The 25213-nt window shown below is 37.9% G+C and overlaps 1 protein-coding gene across 2 annotated transcripts in view; it reads right to left on the bottom strand.

The window, feature by feature from the left end:
- The window catches only part of SYNPO2 (synaptopodin 2), a 96560-nt gene extending 82252 nt beyond the window's left edge, over window positions 1-14308 (bottom strand). The window contains exon 1 of one of the 2 annotated variants that reach the window (XM_072861224.1): window positions 14180-14308. In XM_072861224.1, coding sequence (XP_072717325.1) covers window positions 14180-14308 — 129 coding nt within the window. The remainder of the gene's footprint in view (window positions 1-14179) is intronic. The other variant, XM_072861225.1, reaches the window with a different exon arrangement.
- Window positions 14309-25213: the final 10905 nt, after the last annotated feature.

Genomic DNA, 25213 nt, shown 5'->3' on the forward strand with positions numbered 1-25213 from the left:
TTATATGAACTGCTAGTATCTTCTCAAGTTTCTCTAGGAAGCACACTTTTTAAGGATTGCGTAGTCTTTAAACAGATGTCACAGGTCAGCACCTTCATAAATTAAATTCAGTGTCAGAATCAGTGTCCAGTTTCCTTTTCTCTTTATTATTTTGCCCTGAAACTTACCTTTTTCTTATTAACTTAAGCGTAATAATTAAACAAAAACACACAGCAAGAGCATTTTAATGTCACTGTATCAGAGGGGATTGCTTTCCAGTTCTTTTCTTTTTGCATGGAAGAAACCAGAAATCTGCACATTGAAGTAAACTTTATCTCATCCTCCATGCCTGAAGAAAGAAGCCTTGATGCCAGATATTACTGTAATCTGTGAGAAGACAGAGAAGACCAAGTCCAACCTCTTCCCTCGTGCCCCCCACCCCGTGTTCCATGTACGTTGCATACGTATTTTACTCCGTGAAATTGTTTATCCACGGCTGGCACCACAGGAGTGCAGCAAAGCTTTCTGCATTAAAAAGAAGAAGGGTCCAGAGATGGAAGGGTTGTTTCAACAAGGACAACCTCAGCAGATCTGAGCAACACATACTTGCTTGACAATAACCAATATTAGCTGAAGGATGGAGTTGGGGCCTGCTGCTGAGAGGATTTTGCCTTAAATACTCCTTAGCTGTGTGCTCAGTCCAAGCAAAGCAGTCATACAGATATATTTCTGACCAGTCAAGTGCAGTTGTGGCAGGATCTGTATTTGAGATACTGGTTTAGATTGTGACTAATTGTGTTAAAATGGTGGAGAAACCAGAGGTACACAAGGCCTAAGGGAGCCAAGTGAAATAGCCAGAATGAAACCTGAGCACATGTAAATATTGTCTGGCCTGAGAGTATCTTACAAATATAAAACTAAAGAAATCAAAAATGTTCAAGGAAGCTTTTAAATGAAACTAAACTCACTTGGGCCAATGTGTAAGTTTTGCTTGAGGTGACATACAGGTATAACATGAGATTATGTGAATCCCTAAGGAAGAACACTGCTTTCTGTAATATTATGAAACTGTAAAACCAGAGAGGACTTTGTAGCATATCGTTTCCCCTTCCAGTAAGGAGAAAGATATACAAGAGTCCTACAACATAAAAGGGACTGGCAATCACAAAGAAACCTATTCACACAGTGTTTCGACCTCATGCAGACCAAAGATCTTCTCCAGATATTAAACTCAGTCCCACAATCTGTGGATTACTAAAAATGTTACGGTCATTGGAAACTGTTTGTTGATGCCAGACAGCTCAAGTCTCATTTGAAGGCTTACTCATAATGATCTGATGGAAACCTATTAGAAGAAGCTTTTTAGTTGGGTAACAGACAGGCAAGAGGCACTGCATAGGTCTGAGGCAATAGGTAACTCCTACAGCTATGACTGTCACTGTATGTATGTGCATCCAGCATGATCGATCCAGTCACTGAAATAAATTGTATCCCTTGTTCTTGACGGAAGACATCTGCACATAAACATGGAACAATGAATATTTTCCAGCCTTTAAAAAAAATGTTTGGGTCTAGACCAGTAAAAGCTTTCGGGGAAAGATTTGGTTTGGCTCTCATTTTAGGTGAGCTCGATTGCCATGCTGTTGCCTAGAACACCTGAAAAGAAAATATTTTTCATAAGAGGAAGGGTTCCTTCCCGACCGTTTCAGTTTCAGCTAAGATGTGCTAAAACACGATCCCATTGCTGCCTCTATTTTTATCCCAGGACCCAGCAGCTGATGAACCATGCCAGGGTTTAATTCTTCAGAACTGGATGATGCAGGAATCCAGAAGGCCTGAATTCAAGCCTGATTTGAACAGGCCAATGCATCTTTAATTTTCGCTTGAGTCAATTAGCACCCAACATCAATTTGTGCTAATTCCCAGTCTCTGCAACTTTTCCAGGCCTCTTATGCAAATCAGGCCTGGAAGCAAACAAGTGAATGACCCAGAAGGCTGGTACGGGGCTGGGCACCATTGTTCTCAGGCCATGCATTTCAGTGCGCCATTTGTTCATGGAGTAACACTAAAATAAATGATAGGCCACAAAGATAACTATCTCCTCAGGCTTAATTATCGTGCCCTTTGTACTGTTCTTGCCAGTGTAGAAAAAGAGGCATTCATGGTCCTCTCGCTACATTTAGATTCACTGGATTGTTTTTCACTGTTCCTGTAAATATAGAGGAAGAAAACTGTAACTCTGAGAGTCTGGGAAATTTTTGCTTTTGTAGAATTACAAGAGGTTTTAAAGTCAAATCCTTTTTGTAGTCACAAATTGTGCCATGAAATCAGAAATCTGGTAACATTATCCTGGTGATCTGGAAAATGACTTACAAATGTAGCACATGCAGGAGCTGAATCAGGGCCTTTCAAATAAAGATTCAGTCATGGAAAAATTAGTTGGATCACACCTGTACTGATCTGTTAATTTAAAACTATTTGAGTAAAAATGGGCTCAAGTTGCAAAACTCAGGTAGATTTCCAACACCCTAGCTGTTCAAGGATGCATTCTTGGATTTGGTTTTAGTGTACTTCATGGGAGTCTATTCTTCATCAGATTAGTAAAATAACCTGAGTTTAGAAGAGCTAATATTACAGACTGAAGTCATGACTGAAAGTGAGGGCAGAGAAAGGAAAAGCAAGATAATGAGGAATTTAGAAAAACATCATTTTAATATAGCTCAAAATTTGGTTTAAATTGGATACAAGACCTGGGAGACTTCTTCCATCTCCAGGGCTCCCAGCCCTGTCTGCTCTGGCTATTGCCAGATTGGGCTGGAAGAAACTGAGGTTTGATATAATGTTTTTTTATACTCTTTTTTAATTATTATTACACAACATGTATTCAATAGTTGTGTGCAATATTACTACTGAATGTTCATAATATGGTATAAAATAGGTGCAGAAATTTTTTTTTGTTTTCTCTTTAAAGGATTACGATTGCCTCTTTCTTAAGGCCTGAAATATTCCTTTTTAGTTAGTTAGCTTTTTAAAGATCAAAATGTGTCCTAATTATAGTGTTATGAAACCACAAATCAAACCCTAATACAAATCTATGGAGCCCTCCTTAAGGTGATTATGTTCTATTTATATGCAGGGAATAATAAGTAGAAGTGAAAGGAAGATTTGGGATAATTAATTTGATATTATGATTTTGATTAATTTGATATTATGTGATTCTGGACTTGTTTTATATACATATTTATCTTTGAAATTATTTGGTCCAGGAGGTACTGAGCTGAACAATACTTAGCAGGTTCAGTAAGAAAACGTTAAAGCTAGCAACCAAAATCTCTCCAAGGTGTAACTGTCTTTACATTCACTTACCTGTGATTTTGGGGATTGTGAATAAGAGCACCATCTAGTGATAATCAATAATATGTCAGTATCATGAAAAGGTGATTATTCAGTCTGGACATAAAGGCACACTCCTAATTCACTTAGCAAAGGGATTTGGGGGCTTGAAAGGAAACAGTGTTCTAGTGACTTCCAGTTCAGTTTAACAATTAGTGTCTTCCCCTAGATACTCCTAAACATGCACAACACATCTAAAGACTAACTTTGGCTGACACTATGGATACCATGAGATAACACTTGAAAACTAACATTTTGTTTCATAAACCAATGATGTAAATTTATTATGCATTATTGTAACAAAACCCTGCAAGTTTGTGAATGGCTCATTTTATATAGATCAGCATAACGTACTTATTCCACTGACTGAGAATTTAGGTGAAACCATTCTAATTTCCTAGGTATCAAGTTTTTTGGAAAGCCAACAGTTCTGAAACTTTGGGCTTTTTTCAGTGAAGGATGTCAAACAGCTGCTCCTCTGTAAGGATCTTAGGCATTACATAGTATTATGTGTTAGAATTTGCTTAAAACATCCATGCTTAATGATAGTTTTTTGCTAATTTGAAGAATTTTATAAGTGGGTCTTACACTATCCATTCTGCAAGTATTATTTCAGTGTATGGGAAGATCATTATGAATATATGATAATATATAAAGCTATTTATCCCTTGCAGATTATTTCCATATGCATCCTCTGTAATTAAATCAGTGGCTTATGGCAGCTAGTCTTTGAAGTGATCTCTGCAAAATAGGAAAATGTAATTTGTGGAACAAAATGCTGATCAGCCTATTCCAGCCACATCTGTTAAGGTCTGGTAGTTCAGAGATTTCTGTGATGAGAGAGTTCATGCAAAGCAGAAAGTTTCCTGTATTTCTTTCAGTCCAAAGGAATTTCACTGGAAGTGATGGGCACTGTTCTAACCAACTAAGAAAGTTTGAAGTCTGAGGCATCGTTTGCCCACAATTTTCAGTGAATTCACTGTAAGTGATGCTTAAGTAAGTAGCTGGACTTGTGTATTTAAATAAAAGTACTACCAAGAGAATGAGAAGAGAAAGCAGAGCAAGAATTTCTGGCAGAGAAGACGAGGATTTAGAGAGATAAATAGAGAGATGATCTCTTCAGGGGCTCCAGTGGCGGTGGTTGAGTGAAGCTAACAAAACTCATGATGTGATTCTCCTTGATTGCAGTACATCTTGGAAACACCTGATATTATGCAGGTATAGACAACCATTATAATTACCGCTGCACAATTCTCCATGTAGATGCTTGTCTTCTGGAAGAAAAGCCGTTTTTTTTGCAGGACCCTTAGAGCCTTTCCAAAGTGATATCAGTTAAACTGTTGAAGATGCATCTACAACAAGATGGGTGTGCCAACACAAGGAGTTACTGTCCGGCTTGTCCAGCCACAGCTGCGCCTGCTGAAAAGGTTGCCACCCACAGCTGCGTGGCACTCCTCTCTCTTTCCTCCTCCCTCTCCTAACCTGGAGGTTTCTACACTTCAAATCTTAGAGATGAGCTGCTTGTATGATTGTTCCCTGAGCTCTCAGGCAAAATGAGATGAGTTAGCAAAGCCCTGGTATCTCAGTTGTTCAAGAAATAGCTGCCCATTTCAACCAACACAAGCCTGTCTATTTGCAGAGTTGAAGAAAGCAAGAGGGCAGTTACAAGTAGTCCCTTCAGCCAGTAAACATTTGCAACTGAGAGATACGTCCACAGTCTACATTTTTTCCTTCGCTTACACTGATACGTTATCAGTCCTTTAATAAATGGCCTCTAGTTTCTAGTAATGTCAGTCTAGTACCTATTATTAGCAATCATTTCCTCTCTTATAAATACGCAAACTGAAATGTCTTCAACTCGAGTATCTTTGTCCTTACAAAGACTTCCAAGACAGCTTGGAAATGAAATGTACAATTAGCAAATAACTTGAAAACAGTTAAATTATTTAGCAGTGTTATTGGAATACCCCAAAGTCTAAGGTTTTTTCTTCCTTTGAAGGGAACGGCTTCTGCTAGACACAGAAAATTGTAGTAAGTAGATCCCTAGCAAAAACTGCTACACCCTTCCCAATGAGGAATTTTATTCATGATATCTGCTTCTAATTAAATAACTGCACTCTATTATACATACTAAGGCCCAATCCTTTGCCCTTTGAAGTCAGTGGCAAAGCTCCCATTGAGTTCATGGGAAAAAATGTAACTAACTCCTCTGTTAAGGCTTCCATTATAGCAGTTTCAACTGTTAGGGTTTTAAAACAAAAATTCAGCTTTGCCACCTTTGCCTGCACACAACAAGCAGTTCCTGATACTCCTTGTATTAGGCAGAGAGTACTAGGAAGGGGAAATTTGGTCTTATTAAATTATGTTCCCCTGTCATTCCATTTGTTTTTCTTTCTGTTAAAGTGCCACAATGGGCATATGATTGTCTTGCATTATCTTTATTTTAGAAACTTTCTTGAAATTCAATATTGTAGCAATTTATGCCATACGTGGCATGTTTATGCTATAGAGAACATATCAAATGAAACCAGCAGTACAGAAAACCATAGCTTATCTCCTTTCTTCATAGTTTTGACCCATCACCAGTTCATCTGCTAATGAATAGTAATATAAAACATGCTTACAAAAAACAAAGCATCCAGTTTCCTAAATGGGACCATATTTCTAAAATATACTTACAAAAAGGCAAGTTTATAAAATAACGATTCTACAGCTATGCAGTCCATGATGACATAACTCTTTTGAAGCAAAAGGTTACCCGTGCATTTGATGCCCCATCCCAGATGTAGGAAGGAGATAGCAAACAAAGAAGGAAACTTAAAGGATTCAAAATACATTTCTGTGGAAGTAGAAAGACGACTTGTAGACAGCGTTTCCCCGCTAAACAAGAAAAGAAGATTCTGTGCTATGCCCAGGACTGCAGCACATGACAGAGAGCTCAGGGTATAAGCCTGTTGGCTCTGGCGAGCTTAGAGCTAGGTTTTAGTTATAATTGACCTTCCACATAAGCAACAAATAAAGCAGACACTTCTTCACTGTTCTTAGCACCCCACTGAGAGCAAGGTGCTGAGGTGTTTTGAAGATTGTTGGCTTTCATGCTCAACACCATGTTGTATTGGCAGGTAACCAAAAAACAGCACTTTGATTTTGGTGCACGCTGAAGTGTTTCAGTCTAAATGTGCATTAGTCTCATCCTAACATCCACACTGACTACGGACTACAGATTCTAATGAAATGGGACAGATGGGAAAAATTACAGAAAAGGAAAAAGAAATCCACTGTGTAACTTGTGTACATTAGGTCTGAAATTTAAAACCTTCAAGCTGATATCCAGGGGGGTTTTTTACTGCCAGTTTCGTTCCAGCCAAGGAACAGTGCTCGTAAGTACTGGTTGCAATCTAAATGTTATCATTTTCGCCCACAGTTGATTCCATGCACAGAATTGTTCCTCTTAAAGTTGAAGCTATCTCTGCAAATCAGTCTCATTTTATAGAGTGTTAAGCATTTAGCCCATGAAATATGGTCCCTTAAAGTAATTTCTGCTCTAAATATTTCTGCTGTAAATGTGAAGAACACCGAGTTCTGTATTTGGAAGAAAGCCCTTCCATGATATGCATAAATTGCTAGCTGTATCCTCTCAAACAATCTGACACAATCCTAAAGGTCTTTGTAAACAACATTTCCTGTTGTGATATTTTAATGTGAACTTGGCCAAAAGACTTACTATTACATTCACATTCCTGATAAGAATGCAATGGCAGAAAACACAGAACATTGAAATATAATAGTGTCATGCAGTGTCATTTTAAATGTTTCCAGCAAAGAAACTAAAAAATGAAGCAAAGCTCCATACAAAGCAGCTAATCTAATTTAGTAGGAATACACTGTTTGGTTTTTTTAGTTTGTTTAGTTTAAATCAGTGTGAATTATGTTGTTCATTCTATTCCATTGAAAACTCTCCTAGCGTGAGAGTTGGAAAAGTAGCTGTTGGAAACAAGCACAAATGAATACTACCATGTATCCAAAGGATGCTTGTATTTGCCTAAATACTGTGAAAAGCATGCCAAAACCAGCTTGGTATGTAGTTCTGTATATCCAAAACAGGGTCTACAGTCATCTGCTAGTTCAGCCTGCAGTTTTTAAACAACTAGATGGGACTTTAGTACTAAACATTTCCACTGGCACAATAGCTGGAATGCAAAAGTTTGAAACTAGAAAACACAGACCCCTAACCTTTGGAAGTACATATAAACCGTTGCTGGTCAAGGTGTATGAATTTTTTTTCCCCATTGTTTTTCCAACTAGCAATGGCAGATTTTCAGGAACAGAGTTCTTTAGCAGTGGTCTATTTTAGTTAGATTTTGGGAACTTTCATTTGTTCCTTTGTTTTGCAAAATGAATTAACCTAATCTTTATAAAGCCCAGCTTCTTCCCAGTTTGTCCATGGAAGTTGTGTCATTTACTTAAATAGAAGCTGAACTATGTCATCTAAACATGTGCAAAAATGTATTGTTCATTAAATTGGGTCAAGGCTCGTAACGGAGTCAAAATCCTCTCCAGAAGAGATAGATAAAACCACAATTTCCCACATAACTGCTTATGTGAAAGAATAAGTAAATATGCCTTACAGGGTTTTCTGAATATCAGCAAATACTGGCTGTGTTAGATGGTCTGAAGAGTGAATTTGAGAATAAGAGTTTGTCCAGGCTGCAAAAACAAACTATGTTTGGAAATGTATTAGCTAGCAAATTTAAACAAACAGTTTTAAATAAAGTCCAAGTAAGGCAAGTTGTGTTTAAAATCATGTAGGTTAACTCTAAACTCCCTTCCTTTGCTGCCAAAGTTCAACTACCATGTTTTAAGCATGGCTTGCTCTGTCTACTGCTAATGCATGAAGCTGTATTCAAATTCTGTTTAAAAGGTCAATTGATACAAATAAGGAAATATCAGCAGGGTCATGTTAGCTCAGTACTGAGCCTTTACACCGCATGCTGAGCATCTTCATCTCAGACACAGTAGCGTATAGTAAGATCCCACTTGGCTATGCATTAACGAGTATATTTTCAGAAGCAGACGGCACCAAAGCACCAACTCCAACTCCAAGATGACTTTTAATGTCAACTGGAGATGACCTGAAACACAGAACAGTCTCTTACCTTCCCCTTACTAGGAGGATGGTGCTCCTAGGCCATCGGTGCAGAGGCAAGCAGGGGAGCAAAAAGCCACTGCTTCAGCAACTGATGGCTTATACTCGTCTGTGTGACTTAGCACGGAAATGAGCTGGGAGCACAGGTATAACACAGCTTCTGCCTGGAAGTGTGAGCAGTTGCCAATGGTGACAATGTAAGAGAATGACAGAAACTTGAAAAAGTTTCCTTAAACCCAGCAGCTTTGATATACTTTGTGGATGGACCAACTGTGTGCTAACATACCTCTCATAGATGTGATAGTGACATGCTTTGCCTTACTTCAGGATCAAAAGCATAACTGTGCTAACATGTCTTATCCTTTATTTTTTTTCTACTAGACTAAGTGTAAAGGTCAACTTGATGAAAGCCCCTTGGGGTTGTTCTGCATGTGTCAAGTCTTTCGGATAAATGCAGAGAGAAAGTCAAACTACCACAACAGAGCCCACCTCTGTATACATTCACCACTAAGTAATCATATTCAGACATCAACTTTTCACACTGTTGGTTCAGGTTGTTCCCAAGTCTTTGAGTTTCACTTTCAGTTTCAGGTTCCAATGAATCCAAAATGATGAAACTGAGACTTGAATTGAAATCTGAGCGTTTCGATGGACAAGTGCACAAGTCTAAAATAGCCAGGCAGCCAGTTGTCACATGTCATTCCTGAGCTAAAGGTAAAACTACCACTTGTGCAGCAGCAGCAGAAGTCTATTTCAGAAATTGGCAAAATAGTCACAAACTGTATAAGTTTTGCATGAAGCCTAGTTGAGGCCATTGGATTTGAACCCTGAATTATCAAAGTATTTCGTAGGATGAATTAGGACTATAGTTAACATTTACAAGACAATGGAAAATTGCAGGATATTTGGCATGTTTGGACATAAGAAAATGTCCGTAGTAGAGCAAAAATTTTCAGGGTGCAAAGTCACATTGGTAAGAGTTTCAAAATACCCATTAAGTTCTTTCAAATAACTTGACATTTTAGACGATAGGCATTATAACTGTATTTATGCACTGGCAAACTGGCCTGGTAGAAATTAAAGGAAGGGAAATGTTACTATTTTATTTTTCTAAAAATTTTGTTGAAAAAAGTTGCTGAAAAAGTACATAAAATCTGTCAGCACTTTAAAAAAAAAATTGCTGTGTGTTTCTCCATATGCAACTACGTATTGTTCTGCTGCTGATGAATCAGGGAGAGATCAAGATGAATGCTCTCATAGATATAAAATAGGACAACATGATCCCCTTTGAAGATATCTTTCTTGCTGCAGTGTATGTATGTAGAAGTATCTCTGTATATACTGCATATAGACCAGAGTACTGCCAGAACTGACATGATCTGAATTCAATAACAAGTGAGGCACCTTGTCTCAAGAACATTAGTTTCCCCAATGTCTCAAGCGTGAAAACCTACAACATGATCATATGGATTTTTAAGCATCTGTCCATTTTTACTTTTAGGATACTGATAGGAAAAAGAGGACTGAATTGCCTTTGAAGTGCTTAGGGGTCTGAGTCATGGAACTTACCACCCTTGAATACTAGAGCTATTCAGTTAAGTTCCCAAACTTAAATTAGCAAGACACTGACAGATACAAACAATGAGTTCATCAAATTGCTGTTGGAGTAGGTAACAAATATGCTGAGAATAATGTACTTCTATTGCAGCCAGATGATTTAATGGAGTTACATCATGGTTGAATTATAAATCTAAGTAATCTATAGGACAACTCCATTAAATTACCTATTGTGAAAGAGATGCTTCTTAAAGGATATAGCTTCATTATGTATAACATAGCTGGTATTGTTAAGTATTAGTAGAAAAACTTACAGGACTTCCTTGCAAATGCTAATCTGGAAAACCATCCACTGTTTTGTACATAGTTTTTATATATTTTAAATTAAAGACTGTGAAGAAATTTACAGAAAAAAAATCTATGATATTCATTTAAAAAGCATCCTTTCATATATCTCACAGTGGAAACAGAAAGGACATCGTGTCACTTTGCTCTTCTGTATCTTGGATTCTTAGCCATCTAGGGTCACTTGTACTGAGATTTCCCAGCCGTCTCCTGCTTTGGGAAAGCTATCCTACAGTGCAATACTGACATGGTTTAGTGTCTTGGTGCATACACAGCACAACTCATACAACCACTGTTTTCCTTAGCTTTATGCTCTGGATTATCTTTTTTTTTTTTAAGTAACATTCATTTATTAGATATCCTTCTTAGCACAATATCTCTTTTGACACAGTATTTAAAATAGATTTTTTTTTAAAGTCATTATGGTGTACGTGGACAGTATATAGAATACGCAAATTCTTTTTAACTGAAAATAAATTTTTATGAAGTATTTACATTAGTGAACGTAACAAAGTAAGTTGATCTATGGAGCCAGGGTTGGGAGGAGGAGGGGCCTTAAAGAGTTTGTATTCCTCTACAGAAAATGTTTTCAAATGTTTTCAAAATTTACATTTTGAATAAGAGTTTAAAATGGACAACAAAATAATACTTTGTGATACTTTAAAAAAAATCCATTTGTTGCAATCTCACATCTAACAAATTACTGAAATATCTTGAGTCTAATTTAATGGTTGTAAAATTATTTGCTGATGAAAATTTTCTACTGTATATGCTGGTGAGAAAAAATACCGAGATATTTCTCGGGAAGGCAACAGGTTTGTCTCTGTCTCTCTGTTAACACTTTGCATGACAAGGGAAGACAATACTTTATACTACAGGCAAAACTCTCATTGATTTTAGCAGGAATGCTACTTGTATATATGCTTTAAGAGCTAGGCAACAAACAAGGTGGGGAGGGTTTACATGTTTTTTTATAAATGTAATAAAATAGTATTTTAAAAGGCATAAAACAAACTGGTAAAAGTTGCTTCTGGCAGTGAACTGCAGTGACTTATTTCATTAGCTTTAAAAACAATATGTTTCCTTTATCAAAAGGGTAGCTAAGTGTGAATTTGGGACTTTTGTATCCTGCCGCATTTCATGGATTATCTCATTTCCCTCCCTTTCACATCCCTCTCCCCTTTAGATCTGTATCACAACCACCGCTCTGCTCATGACCGGGGCCTGCGTGCGCTTCCCTCTGCAGCAGTCCAGGGGTGTACCGTGCTCAGGTTGTGTCGGCAACCAGGCGAGCAACCCCTCTGCAGCTTTCCCAGCTCCCGCAGGCTGAGGCACCAAAACCAGAAATACACACTTCTGACAAAATCTTGGTTGGTGTAAATTGGCAATGACCCACTGGTTCCATGGAGCTACATTAGTATGCACCAGTGGAGAAGCTGAACCTTGACCTGACAAAAAAAAACCAACCCCAAAACAAATTTTTATTGTGTTTAGGAAACATAACCTTTGGATTTTGGAGCCAGTAGGAAAATGACTATGCACTAGTTGGGCAATTCTTTATTCCTTCATGAGTTATTAGATTCAGTTTTCACAGATAACAGAGTAAAAGCTGAAAACATTGCCTCTCCCCAAAAAGGGTCACACACAGCGTAGCTGCAGACCCCCCACCTCGCCGTGCCTCAACCTGACGGTGGTGCCTGACCTGGAGACCCTCGCCTGCGTGCCTCTGAGAGAGCCCAGGCTCGCCGGCGAGGAGGGTGAAGCCTGCCGACAGAGTGAGTCCCAAAGCAAGCTGTGGCCTGTCAACTCTAAGTTTCAGGTTTTCAGCCAGATGCTAGTGTCAATTTTCAAATCTCACTGATCCCGACCAACTCTTAAGCGTGGAGAAATAAATGATCTGGAACTCATAAAGCACCCAATCCACCATGCTTATAACACTTATATATGCCGACATGCATGTACTCTTACAAAGGGTATTCTGAAGTATTGTATTACTATTACGTGGCCTTTTGATTGGGTTCATTTTCAAGAAAACAAACTCATGCTTCTTTGATATTTTTTCTAAAAATAGATATTATTATTTTTCTGAATTTAGATCTATTTTACTGGTGGATTTTCCCATTAGAAGTAAGGCACAACTGTTACCATGTATCTAGTTCTCAAGTCCCAAATTTTAGTGGTAAAACAGAACCCATACTTATGTGCCACAGTCTAAGATGTGAATATGAAAAAAAAATTGTGTAGCCCATTCTTATCAGGAAAACTAAAGCTTAATCAGAATCTTGTGTTCGAACTACTGTGCTTTTTACCTTTGGTGTTATGTAATCAAAGCCACTTGCCTGTTACCGTTACTTACAATATTTTAAGTTCTAGCTACAAGTTTTCACTAGATGGCAGGATTCCACTGTTATCTATTATCAGTGGCTTTACGTGCAAAGCAACAGTTGCCCATCGGTAGGAAAAAAAATTAAACAAGTTCAAGTTTTGCAAAATATAAAAACAAACAAAAAACTTAACAGTAATGAGAAAAATGATACATACACTCAATAAATCATAGCTCTATTACCGAATATGATTAATATTATGGGCTGGAAATCATTGAAAATAATAGTGAAAGATGTTCTGTTCTTGACAGAGGAACTAAGAAGTCCTTCTTTTCTAAAATGAGGTAGACTTACTGTTTCTGCTACGTGTGAAAAAGTTAACTGATCCAGTAAATTAAATTTAGCTTAAGAAAGTTAGAGCTTAAATAGCTAAACTACTGATTTAAAATACTATATCAAAGTACAAAAAACTTAACACTCAATGTACTGGATTACCAAGATACTAAAAGGTGATAAGATACGTTTTAATCTCTCTCCCTCAACTTAACAAGGCAGAATTCATTGTATGATGATCAGTCCCAGTATTATTTCAGCCAGTGGTATTTTGCTGACCTCGGAGCTCTGGACAAAATTTGTCCCTCTTGTCTAGGAGAACAGAACGCAGCTCCGTGCAGTTACATAAGCCTTAATAACCGTGACAAATCTTCATTGTTGCACCAGTGGAGAAGCTGTTGCAATGGAGTGAGCACTGATTTTTAACAAAACTACTTTCTAACTATTATTTTTGCAACTTGGGGTTTATTTTTTATTTATTCTGAATTTCTGCTGTCTGTTTTGCTGTCATTTTATACATGAAGATAATTTATGAAGTGTTCAGTAATTTTCAGTGTTGCTCATGAAATATAAGAGGGAATGTTTGGCATCTATTAAACCTGCTTCTAAGACTGGATTACTTTCCAAAACTAGAGATAACTCAGTGTAATGCTTTCCAGGATTCCCAAAATAGTAAGAACATTTTGTCATGATAAAGCAGTATTTATTCTATGCCTAGAGTAGAAAAAGTGTCATAAATAGATGACTGTAACAGCATTTCCTAATAGGAGATTCAGTTTTGCGATATGCCGAATGCATTCAAAAACATACAGCGAATCAAACAGGAGCTGAAAGGCATATATCATTTCACAATTTCAAGTCTTTAACATTTAAGAAAATGTTTGCGATACTTGCAAGCTACCAAAAAGTAATAATTCCTTTTTCTTGAAACAAACATAATCAGCACCTGTAGAATCTCTGCAAAACATGTTAGCAAATTCAAACAGGCATCACAATAGGACCCACACCAGCCATTTCACTGGAAGCAGTATATATTTAAACAAACTATTCTCTTCACTCGCGTTCACAAAACACCGATAACATCTTTCTCTCATGATCCTACCTTGGCGATTTGCAAAGGCTTCTTTTGCTCCTTGCCACCTTGCAATCTAAAGCCCCAAGGCGCCCCTCCACTCATAGCAATGCAGAGATAATCCCCTGTGCCCATTTTCCTGGTGCAGTTAGGCAGCATTCATTTACAGAAGAACATGAAAAATTTGTCTTGCAGATGTTCAGCGAGCTGGAGATTTGTCTGCCAGGCAGAGCTGGAGACCCAGAGCACCACACTGTTGCTGCTGCTGTGTACTGCACTAGCAAATGTAGTCATTCAGAAGAATGTAGGAGCTCCCTCGGATCAAGGGCACAGCCCACTCTGTCGTCAGATTTCTACGCTCAGCCCACCTTCAAAGTAAAGTAAGTAACGTTGAGGAAATGCACACAAAGAGGCTCGGCCATGAGGCAGAAAAGGCTGTATTTAAACATGACTCTTGTGACAGCTAAATCAAAACAACAGCAAAAAGAAGTGTACATTTCCCAGTGACAATTTAGGATGTAAGTTTACTTTAGGAAATGGTGCCAGACGTTTTGAACTCTAATTTACCCATTTCTTGCATTCATACTCCAAACAAAGAAGAAAGCAGAATCTCGAGTGACACATCTTGTACATCCCCTGAATAACTGATACACTTAGATTGAACTAGATTTATGATTTTCATCTCTACCTGGCATGCACTTTCTGCAGCACTGCAGGTATGCAAAAAAAAAAAAAAAAGAAAAAAGAAAAAAAGCCTTCTAACTTCCCTGTCTTGGAATCGCTTCTTTTGCTGGTTCTCTCTAACCTCAGTATAGTTTAACATGCACTGCTATTTAGCAATGACCTGAATTATTATCGGACCCTAATAATACCTGTTCTTATGCAGCCTGTTGCCTTTCCTACCAGAGAGGGGAAGAGGATTAGTGGAATGAAGTATCAGATCTCTGTACTGATGCTCCCAAGGAATGATTTGCATTGTGTCATTAAAGGGGAACCTTACCACAAGCATGAAAAAAAAAAAGATTCCGTGAGAAGTTAATTTGCCGGTGCCTTACAAGACCTGTAAGGCAGTTCAGTTCTGTTCCTCATTGCTGACTTGGGGTGTTGCAGACTGTAAGCAGCTGAGCTCCTCCAGGTCTAGTTGGAGTGCTTTAAGAGGTGACTGTTCTTCAGCAAGGGATGAATATTCCCCTAGCTGAGTGTTAACAACTGACAGCATAAACGCTCCTACCCACCTCAGCCCAAAGTCAGTTAGCTTGGCTTAAATCACATTGCATTTTGAACTAAGCTGGTTCTAAAGGAGAGTGTTCAGCAGGTGGGCAGAAACATCTTTAATGGCTAGACGAGTTTCTGAAACAAACACCTCTTGCTTTGAGACCCAGGTTGCTGGGGGTTGATGTCAGATTCCCACAGCCTAAATTCCACCGAGGTCCCTGTATGAAGTGTTTTTGGTTGGCTGGTTCTAGGTCTATAGAGACGTCAGGGCAACAGGCACTTAAGTTACACGACTTTGCATCTAAGTAGCTGGTAACCATTGAGGCTTTAAACCTAAGCCTGTGTGTCTGTCAATTAAGTGTCCCTGAAGTGATGCTTCCTTACACTACAGCAATGTTCTTTAAAGATCATTAGGCAAAATATCAAGGTAGAGGCAGGATCTTCTGTTAAACTGAAATACTATGGCTGGAAAAAGTAGACAGGCTTTTAGGCGCTTGAGCCCTTCATCAGGCCTCTGAAGACACTAAGATAACCCAAAGACTGGGTGGAAACAAGCTCCCTAATCAAACAGGGAAAATGTCACTTGCTAAATATCAGGATTTAATGGGAGGAAGAGTGCTTTCTTTATTGACTACAAGTCAAAGGCTCTGGAGAAGCAAAACAAGCACAGCTTGCCATATAATTAAATACTTAAGGAAAACACTATCAGAGAAGCCATACTCAGAAAGGGAATGGTCTTTAAAGGAACTTTGCTGGACAACCTCTGACTGAAGATGCCTTGTTTAAAATAACTCAGTTCAAGGTGGCTAACTGCTTATTATCTTGTGCAATGTTGATTTGTTGCTATAGCACACAGTTTTTTAGTCTTTCCCTAGGCAGAATCTTGCTTTAGACAAAATTCTCTCAATTTTGCCTGATGATGCACATTTTAATAGATACTTCTATGACAATAAAATTCTTAAGTATACAGCTGCAAAAAGTGCCCTGTGACACTCTGGGAAATCCAAAAATAAACAATTTTTTTTTTAGGAAAATGAATCACATAATTATCAGCTCTTCAAATATTATAAGTTTATAATGAAATTTATGTGTTTAATTACTGTTAGGGTGTTTTGAGCTTGTATTAGGCTCTCTTTTATCATTTTAGTAAAAAGGAATAATCAAATCTGATCTCTTCTGAACTTCTTCATATACTTATTGTAGAAACTAATTAAGGCGAAACAGCCCTGCATTTGGATGTTCATATATTTGATGGGAATTCATACTAGATATAGATGCTTCTGTCTCCTTTGACCATATGACAGAACTGTGTAAAATGATGAAACAGAACAATTGATTAGTCATTGCTCAGCTGAAAAAATAACCAGTCAGAACACCCGGATCTATTTGATTTTGTTGCATGACATAGCTGAAGTGTCTCCGTACAGCTGCTGAAGTATCAGTAGTTGGTGTTCCTTGAAGTTAATCCCCCACCATCTATTTGATGTCCTTAAGGCAAAAGAGCAGAGAGAAGCACTTTGAATTTGATTGTGTCATAGCAAAAGATGTAGCAAAATCGTGCCAATGGTTTTGGCTAGAATCACCATGTATACTCTTAAAAGCAAGATTAACAGTTGTCTACAACACTGTGAGCTAGTTTTTTGGATCCTTAAAGTTGAATAATTTAGTGTCTGTTTAATGTTCTAGTGGCTTCTAATCTGTGAAATCTACATGGTGCTCTAGAAGTTAAATCATCTTGTGGAAGTAATGGCCACAATCCATAACATCATTGGTGCTGTAAGATCTCTGCTTTCCAAAGAAAAATTCTTTTTTTTCTGCTGAGTTTGTATATATATTGTGTAGTACTAATTACTCCAGAACAAGTTGTGAAAGAATGTAATATTTAAAACAAAAACAAAAACAAAAAAATGCAAAATCTGTAAACTCAGACTAACCCAGTATAATGACAAAGCTTTGGGGACATTTAAACCTGGTACATTTAAACTGATATAGGACACTTTGCTTGAACTGGCAAGAATTGTGGTCCTGACAGGAGAACAAAGATAGGAAAAATAACTTTTTCTAGTCCATATGTTGAGGGGGTTTTATAACAACAATTCCAAACAAATTGCTGCTTTTTTTCTTCTGAGAGAGAAATTGTTGCTTGCTCCGCAGTAAGAAAAACATTTGAAGTCTGTAACTAAACTGTTCCCATGGTGGGGAGACCCAAAGCTTCCTATGTCCTAATCTAACAAATAATACTCCATAGGCATTAACAATTCCCATTTGCCTTATATGACTTTCTTAAATGTTTATGCCGCAGCATATCTTGCTTTTTAATACTAGTCTTATCTTGTTGTACATTCTCTGCATCCTTTGGGATTTCTAAATGCTGGTCAGAAACTGGAGATAATGATAAAAGTGGAGTCATTCATGGGGTTTATGACATTTTGGTCTCTGTGGTCTCTATAGCATAAATAAATTGCATAAATTCTGAGATAAGTTTTGAAATCCACTGAAAAATTGAAAGCTAATGGAAACCACAGCCGCTTAACCACTGCCACCATCTCCATCATTTCACTAAAACCTGAAGATCCAATTCTAGGCAACAACTGATAAAAATCTTATGTCACAAAAAATAACTTTATAAACTCAGTGAATGGCAAATGCCAGAAGTCACCCAACACCTCTCTGTGCCCAAATACAGGTAAAGCTTTGGCTTGAATCTGGTCTTCTATGATGAGATCTGTATGAAGAAATTTCCAGGTCAAACCCCCACCTGCTCATCTGTTTTCAAGAACTGCCAGTCAAAAAATCTAGCACATTAGCCTTGATGAACTGTGATAAACTAAGAATGGCCATACTTAGACCAAAGTGAGGCCATCTACCCTAAAATGTTGTCTTTGATAGCGAGTGGAAAATGGTTGCTTAGGAAAAAGAGTGAGAACATGGAAAATGCACACCACTTTCCTCAGGCGGCCTCCAGTGACTTCCACTCAGAAACTTCCTCAGCTGGATGCAGTTCCTCTGTACTTACTAACAGTTATGAATTTCTCTTCCATGAACTTTCCCATGAGGTTTCCTCTTGAGCCCACATAACTTTTAGTATCTATAGCTTAGCATAGGAAGTCATCCCTAACTACATTGTGACATAAATAATCACCTTTTCGTCTTTGAATCTGGATCCTACAGATTCATTTGATGTCCCCTGCTTCTTGGATCAGAGGAAACTGTGACCAAGCAATCCCCAGCCACACTTTCCGGGCGCTTATTTATAGACCTCTTGCATATCCATCTCAGTCATATTTTTCAAGAGAAGAATAGAATAATTAGTCATTCTTTACATGGAAGCTGTCTCATACCTTTCATTATCCTTGTTGCCTTTCTCTACATCCTCTATAGTTCTATATCCGTTTTGAGATGGGGGCCTGGAACGCCACACAGTCTTCAGACTGCAGACAAAGTTGGGATTTATACAATAACGTGATGATGCCATCTATTTTGTTCTCTAGTTGCTAACCCCAACACTGCTAACACCTGATTTGCTTTTCCAGGCACTGCTGAGTTGATGTTTTCATGGAGCTATCTTTTAAAATCTTAAAATCTTCTCTGATGATAGTCAGTTCAAAGCTCATTGTTTTATATGTGAATTAATGGTTTTTTCCCCAATCTGTATCACCTTATACTTCTAAGCCATGTTATGGTATGGCTGCTTAGTTTTCTTAAAAGCCTTTGGTGAAGGAATTTGTTGAAAGCCTTTTGTAAATCCAAGATCAATCAGATCACCCTTATCCACGTGTTTTTTGATCCCCTCAAAGGACTGCCTTACGTTTGTGAGGCAGGACTTCCTTTTATGAAAACCTTTTTAACTCTTCCCAGATAAGTCATATTTATCCAGATGTCCGCTGTTCCATATTATAGTTTCCACCTATTTGTTTTGTATAGATAGCAGGCTGACAGGCTTGTTGTTTTCTGAATCTCTCTTGGAACACTCCTGTTGAAAAATGGCACTCTCTAATCTCAGATAACAGTCTTAAGTAAGAGTCAGCTATTTCAGCCTTGAATTCCTTTAAAGCTCTGCTTGGTCTTGGTGACTATTTCTTAATTTTATTTGCCTCATTTACTGTCACTTGTCCATATATTTTCTTTTCTTATTGTAATAATCATTTATGATTCTGAACAGTTTTACTATGAGTGGACTTATCTAAAATCTAATTTAAATTAAGTAGTTCTGTAGCTGAGTTCAGAAGACATTCTACAAATGTGAAAAAAAATAAGACGTATGTTTGTCTTTCATTCAGCAATAAAAGAAAAGCTGCCATTTCACCTACAGTTTCCTACAATAGCATCCTAGGTCTGTGGATCCTTTAAAAATGCAAACCTTTCCACCCGTTCCTTAGTAATGAGGAAGAGAGAGAGGGAAAGGGAATATCATGATCTCTAATTTATGGGCAGCATTTCACTGCTGTAAATACCCAGGTGGTCTGATTTCCTCCTTTTTATGCATTTCATTTTCTTTTCCTATCTGATTTTTTTCACTTAGAATCAACATAAGCTAGTTCCCTAAAAATACCTATTTTAACATCTTTCTAGTAGATTCTAACTGTATCATCTGTAAACAATTTAATAAACTACCCAATTTATTGTAGGATGTGATTTTAGCCAAATGGGAGAATCAGCAGGGGGGAAAAAAAAGAAAAAAAATTGACAGTGCTTTTTTGTTTATTAATTACATGGAAAAAAACCACTTGTAAATATATAGCTAGTTTAATGGAACAAAAGATAAAATCACAGCCATGCCACTTAAGAAGACATGACATACAGTCTCTTCCAAATGAAGTGAAGATGGCCTCTTCTAAGATATCCCTTCAAATCAGATTTTTTTAAAAAGTGGCTTCTGCAAGCTGGGTAATGTAAAGCAACGTAGCATATGTTATTGTCCCGAATCATTGCCTAATAACATTCCTTGTTTCGTAGTAGTACAACTCAGTAGTTGCAGAAGGTAAAAACGAATTTTGAAGGCAAATCTAAAAATCATTTTCCCCAAACCTTGCAGAAGTAGAAAGACACATTTCTGCTTAACTCCTACCCTTAATTTTTGTTCTCCTGACTTTAGAAGCAACAAGAAACAGAGCCACATGGAAAGGATTTAATTTTCAAAAAAGGTATAAAATGACAGACAAAGTGAATGAAATATATTGATGGAAGGTTCAAATGCACGGTTCCAGCTAACATTCATTAAAGCTGATTGCTCTTCATTTTTTCCCAGCAAATTTCTCTTGTCCTACAAGAGAAATTAATAGAATCCAGATGTTTTGATTGCACGAGGAACTTTGCAGTGCACTGCCAGCTAAAGAGGGTTTGCTGACTGAAAGTACAGACACGGAGTGGTAAAGGTACTAAAAAACAGTAATACCAAGTTCTTAGTGAAGAGAAAAGAAATTAAAAATACAAGTCATAGACAATTATTAGCTACCTCTAAGGCCAGATGGGAAAGCTCTTCCCACACTCCTAAGAGGCATGAGCCGTTCCTCACCAGTAAAGGTAAAGGCTTCAAATTTTAATCCCTAATGTGGATTATGAGGCTAGATACTGTGTGATAGGTTGGAATTTTAGAACTAGTCCTGCTTTTTTTTCCCCAACTTCAAGACTAGCAAATGAAGTGTAGTGGAAGAAGCAGAGAAATGTACTGAATCTGACTCTGGTGTGAGAAACCACTTTCTCAGAAACATGACTAAATCCGATCATGATTTAGAACCTGAGATAATTCTTTCTCTAAGTGGAATTACAGAGGGTTGCACTGTCATGTTCTGAAAAACTGTCTGCAATCTGCCCAGTGTAAGGGGTAATGCAGGACGGTGCTCAACCAAGCTCCTCTTGAAGGAGGAAAGTAATTTGCTGCTGTTCTCTGCTGGAAACAGATTACCTCACCTCTGTGCCAGCTCAGCTAAGGTTAACAAAGTTTTAGACATTGAGGAAGAGTCAAACTTTTGCCTGTTTATCTTGCCCCTACCTCTTTGTTCCCCGTCGTGTTCTTAGTAGGATGAGTAATAGTAACTCTAGCCACAAGCAAAAGTTTATTAATGCAGGTAACTCATGCAGAGGAATAAGAACTCTGTTCCTCTTAATGGCAGACTTAGCAACGGTCACAATCATGCCTTTTGTTATTAAGGCAAAGTATCTCTCTGTGAGTCCTGAGCTGATTGCTTATGCAGTTAGTAACAGGCGTTGTTATTTGACAGGTGTGTTAGTTAGATCACACTCCCAGCATTTATATATGGTTTGCTAAGAAGACAATGTAAGTCAGCTGAAAATGTGAAGTTTGCCGTGCCACTACCAGGAGGGTATTTCTCAGCACTTACACTAGTGGGTGTCATCCTAGATGCTTGTAATGGCTTTATCATTATGGTTTAAGGATCTATTGTGGAAAAAAAACCAGACAAGCCACTTTCCTCCAAAACACAGAAACAAAGTTGATATCCTTGAGCATTACTGATTGATAACACAATAAATAAAAATTCGTGCAGAGAGAGTTCCCCTGTAACTCTACAATTCACCACATCAGGATGTAGATTAACGAAGAGCTGCTCTCTAAGCGTATGCCTAGGTGGCAACATATCACAGGCCCTCTGTAGCCAAAGACCTGTCACCATTAAATACAGTGAGTAAAAATGTATGGATAACTCAAGTAAGGAGCCAAGAGTTTGCAGAAGAGAACTGCGATGTTTCTTTGGTGTTTGTCCTACCTGTTCCTATCACAGCCAGTCCCAGATACTCAGGAGATACCTTCCTGAACTACTGGCTGAAGAGAAGTAGACTTTTTTTCTTCCTGGACTCTCAAAGTCTTTTGAGAAGGCTTTTGAGATTCCAGGTGTGCATACATGGCCCCACCACGTCCCAGCTGCACACTACAACACGAGCTTCCTTTCCTTCTCCCACTCCTTTGTATGGGCTAGGCAATTTGGAAGTACAGGTGGTCTCAAAGCACCGAAGGGGTCTTGGGAAAGGGGCCAGTAAGATATATGGAAAGACAAGGATTGCAGAATGTGTCCAAGAATCAATACGCAAAATAGCTACAAAAGCTCCCCAAGAGTTTGTTGTGAGGAAAAAGTAAAACATTCACTGCAAAATTTGTGAACATGGAGAAATGTTTGTGACACTGGAATAACTAACTACCTGTTTCTGGTTAATCTTGAAGTAACGCTTTGGGCTAGAATTCATGTTTCCAGGTATCATTCCACCGCTGTTTTTACTTACCACTGTGTTTTAGCAAGCAAGAACTGATTTTCTCTCAGGACTCAGGGAGACTCTTAGGTGCCTCTCTCCATTTCGATTCCCAGGAGATGGGATGACTACATTTTTGGCTTCAGTAGTTGGGAAAATTCTGATAAAAGATTCTAAAGTAAAAAGAAAACTATTTATGTGGTATTTTCTTTGTGGTTTTGGCAGCAAAAGGTTGCATCACATTCTTCTTAATAGAGCCTACGGGAATCAAAATTTATCTTCCGTGCAAAAGCTTTTGAGTCTTGAACATGCCTGTAAGTAGGTGTTCTATGTTCCTCACCTCTGCCATAGTGCTTCACCCTGCTCTTTGAATTGTCATTTAAAGGTGGCGGTTAAGTAACACGACACTTTTTATCTATCTGTTCGTCTTAGCTTTTATGATCTCCCCTCTTCCTACTGAAAGAACCCAGTGCGATCATTTCATGTCTACTTATTGGGCTAAACAAATATACCATGCTAAACTCTCTTCTGATGTACTACAGTGAAATGAATCACGAGTAACCATATCATATTCAGTTAGAAAATATTTTAATCATAGCTGAGCTATGAATTAGGCCCAAATAGTCTACTAAATTTTGTAATGATGGTTTAATGTGGAACTGAAGATTGAAGAGATTTTGAAGATTTAACATTAGTCTGATGAATACTCACGTGCATCAAATTTCATCTTTTAAATTTTGTTTCCTCTTAGCTAGCATAACAGTGATTAACTCCCTTTGACTTGTTGCTTTTAAAGAGCTCAGTGACTGATTACATGCATGGCCGCAGTCCAGCATAAAGATCAACTATGTTTGCATTGCAGTTTAAAGCAGGTATTGTTTGTCACTTGGAAGGCTCGTAAGATTGAGTTTATCAGTACTGAAAATAAGAACGGGAGAAGCAGAGAACAATTGAGTTATAATACAGTATGGGTCTCGGGAAGCCTGGATTCCGTTTTTACACTTGCAAATTCACATTTAATTTTTGGTCTGGGCCTGTAAAATGGGGAAAATAGCCACTACACAGTGTAACCTTGAGAAAGCTGCTTGAACTGAAAATCTCTATTTGTAGTTTGATAGCTTGAATCCTCCTGTAGTACCCTGTTCTTCCCTCTGTACTACAAAATAAGCTGTAAGATTTGTAAAGCAGTTTCTAACACTCACTTTACAAATACAGTGAAGTATTATGTTCAGTGTCTGCTCCAGTGAGTCTGATGTTGGTGGTTCGACCTACAGCATCTAGCAAAAGGACAGTGCATAAAAAGTTGCTATGGCATCAAGTTACGTCTGCGTAAGGCTAACAGCATTGCCCGCTCTTTGCATCTGGATGGTTTTGTTCAGATTTTTACCAGAGAAACAGTAACAAGAAAGATGATACAACAAGGACCGCCCTGCATGAAATCTTACCCCCGCGTACAAATAACTGCGATAGATTAAAAAGCAATCCAGATATCTTCATTCCTGGCCATAGGAACAAGAATTCCAACTCTCTGCTTTGATAACTAATTCCTTTCCAAATGGAGCAGATTATATTAGAAAAGTCTGCCCTCCAAAAACACCTTGATGTTTAACCCCTGCTGATCCTACATCCTTGCCTGTTGCGCTGCACCTTCTTGCCAGGAACCAGTTTCCAGACTTCTCAGCTCCTTCTGTCTTTGGTACAGGCTTCTGCTTTTGGTGATAATCTACTTTTTAGCTGGTGTTGCCATGGATCTGCCAGATTTCTAGACAACTGCCAATGTCTCCAAATCCTGAACAAGTGTTTTTTGTGCCTCCACAGAGCAAATCTAGTATGTGCTGTGACACCAAGCGTGATGTAGAATTTTGCTCCTGTCCTTTGTTATTTTCATGCCAGCTGCATCTCCTATCCCTTTGTTGCATCTATCGTATACAAATAATGTGATGGATTTTTTTAAAATTCAATTCTGGTTTTTTTTTTATTTAATTCTGATGTTTATTTTTGTTGATGATGGGGAAGGCATCCATTAGTTTATAATAAAGGTATCCAAATAGCACAAAACCACTATTTTGAAAAATACTCTTGTAATCAATACTGATACTTTTACAAATGGCAGAGATGCTTTACTGGTATGTAGTACCTCTATTATTTTTCCATGCTCAGGTAGAAGATTCTTTACTTCCACATTAATGGTGGTGTAAAGCAGAAGCACAGTGAATGTGAGTGCAAATAATCATAAAAGTATTTGCATCTTAAGTAATTTCAGAGTGTTTTTGAAGAGCTGTTTTTCTTACACAACAGATTCATTCAACAGTTATGAGTATTTGTCAGTAGTAACAAATAGAAACCAGCTTACCCTGCTTTGATATCAGCTGATCAGAGAAAGGAAATAATATCATGTGAGTTGCAGTAGACAACCAATTGTATGGAACAAATACGACTTACTAACAGTAGGACTATATTCACAGTGTGTTGAATGATCACTAGCACTGGCTGAAATACAACTCTGTTATTAACTGGACAAACGGAAAAAACAGACTGTAAATTCATCCCATGTCTTCCAATGAGAAAACTGAGTAAATCAATCAAACAGCTCTTTGCTATGAAGAGTTAACTCAAACAGTCTAGTTTTTTTTAATGATAGCAAGC

Source organism: Ciconia boyciana, chromosome 5 (assembly GCF_034638445.1).
Source record: "Ciconia boyciana chromosome 5, ASM3463844v1, whole genome shotgun sequence".
NCBI lineage: Eukaryota > Metazoa > Chordata > Aves > Ciconiiformes > Ciconiidae > Ciconia > Ciconia boyciana.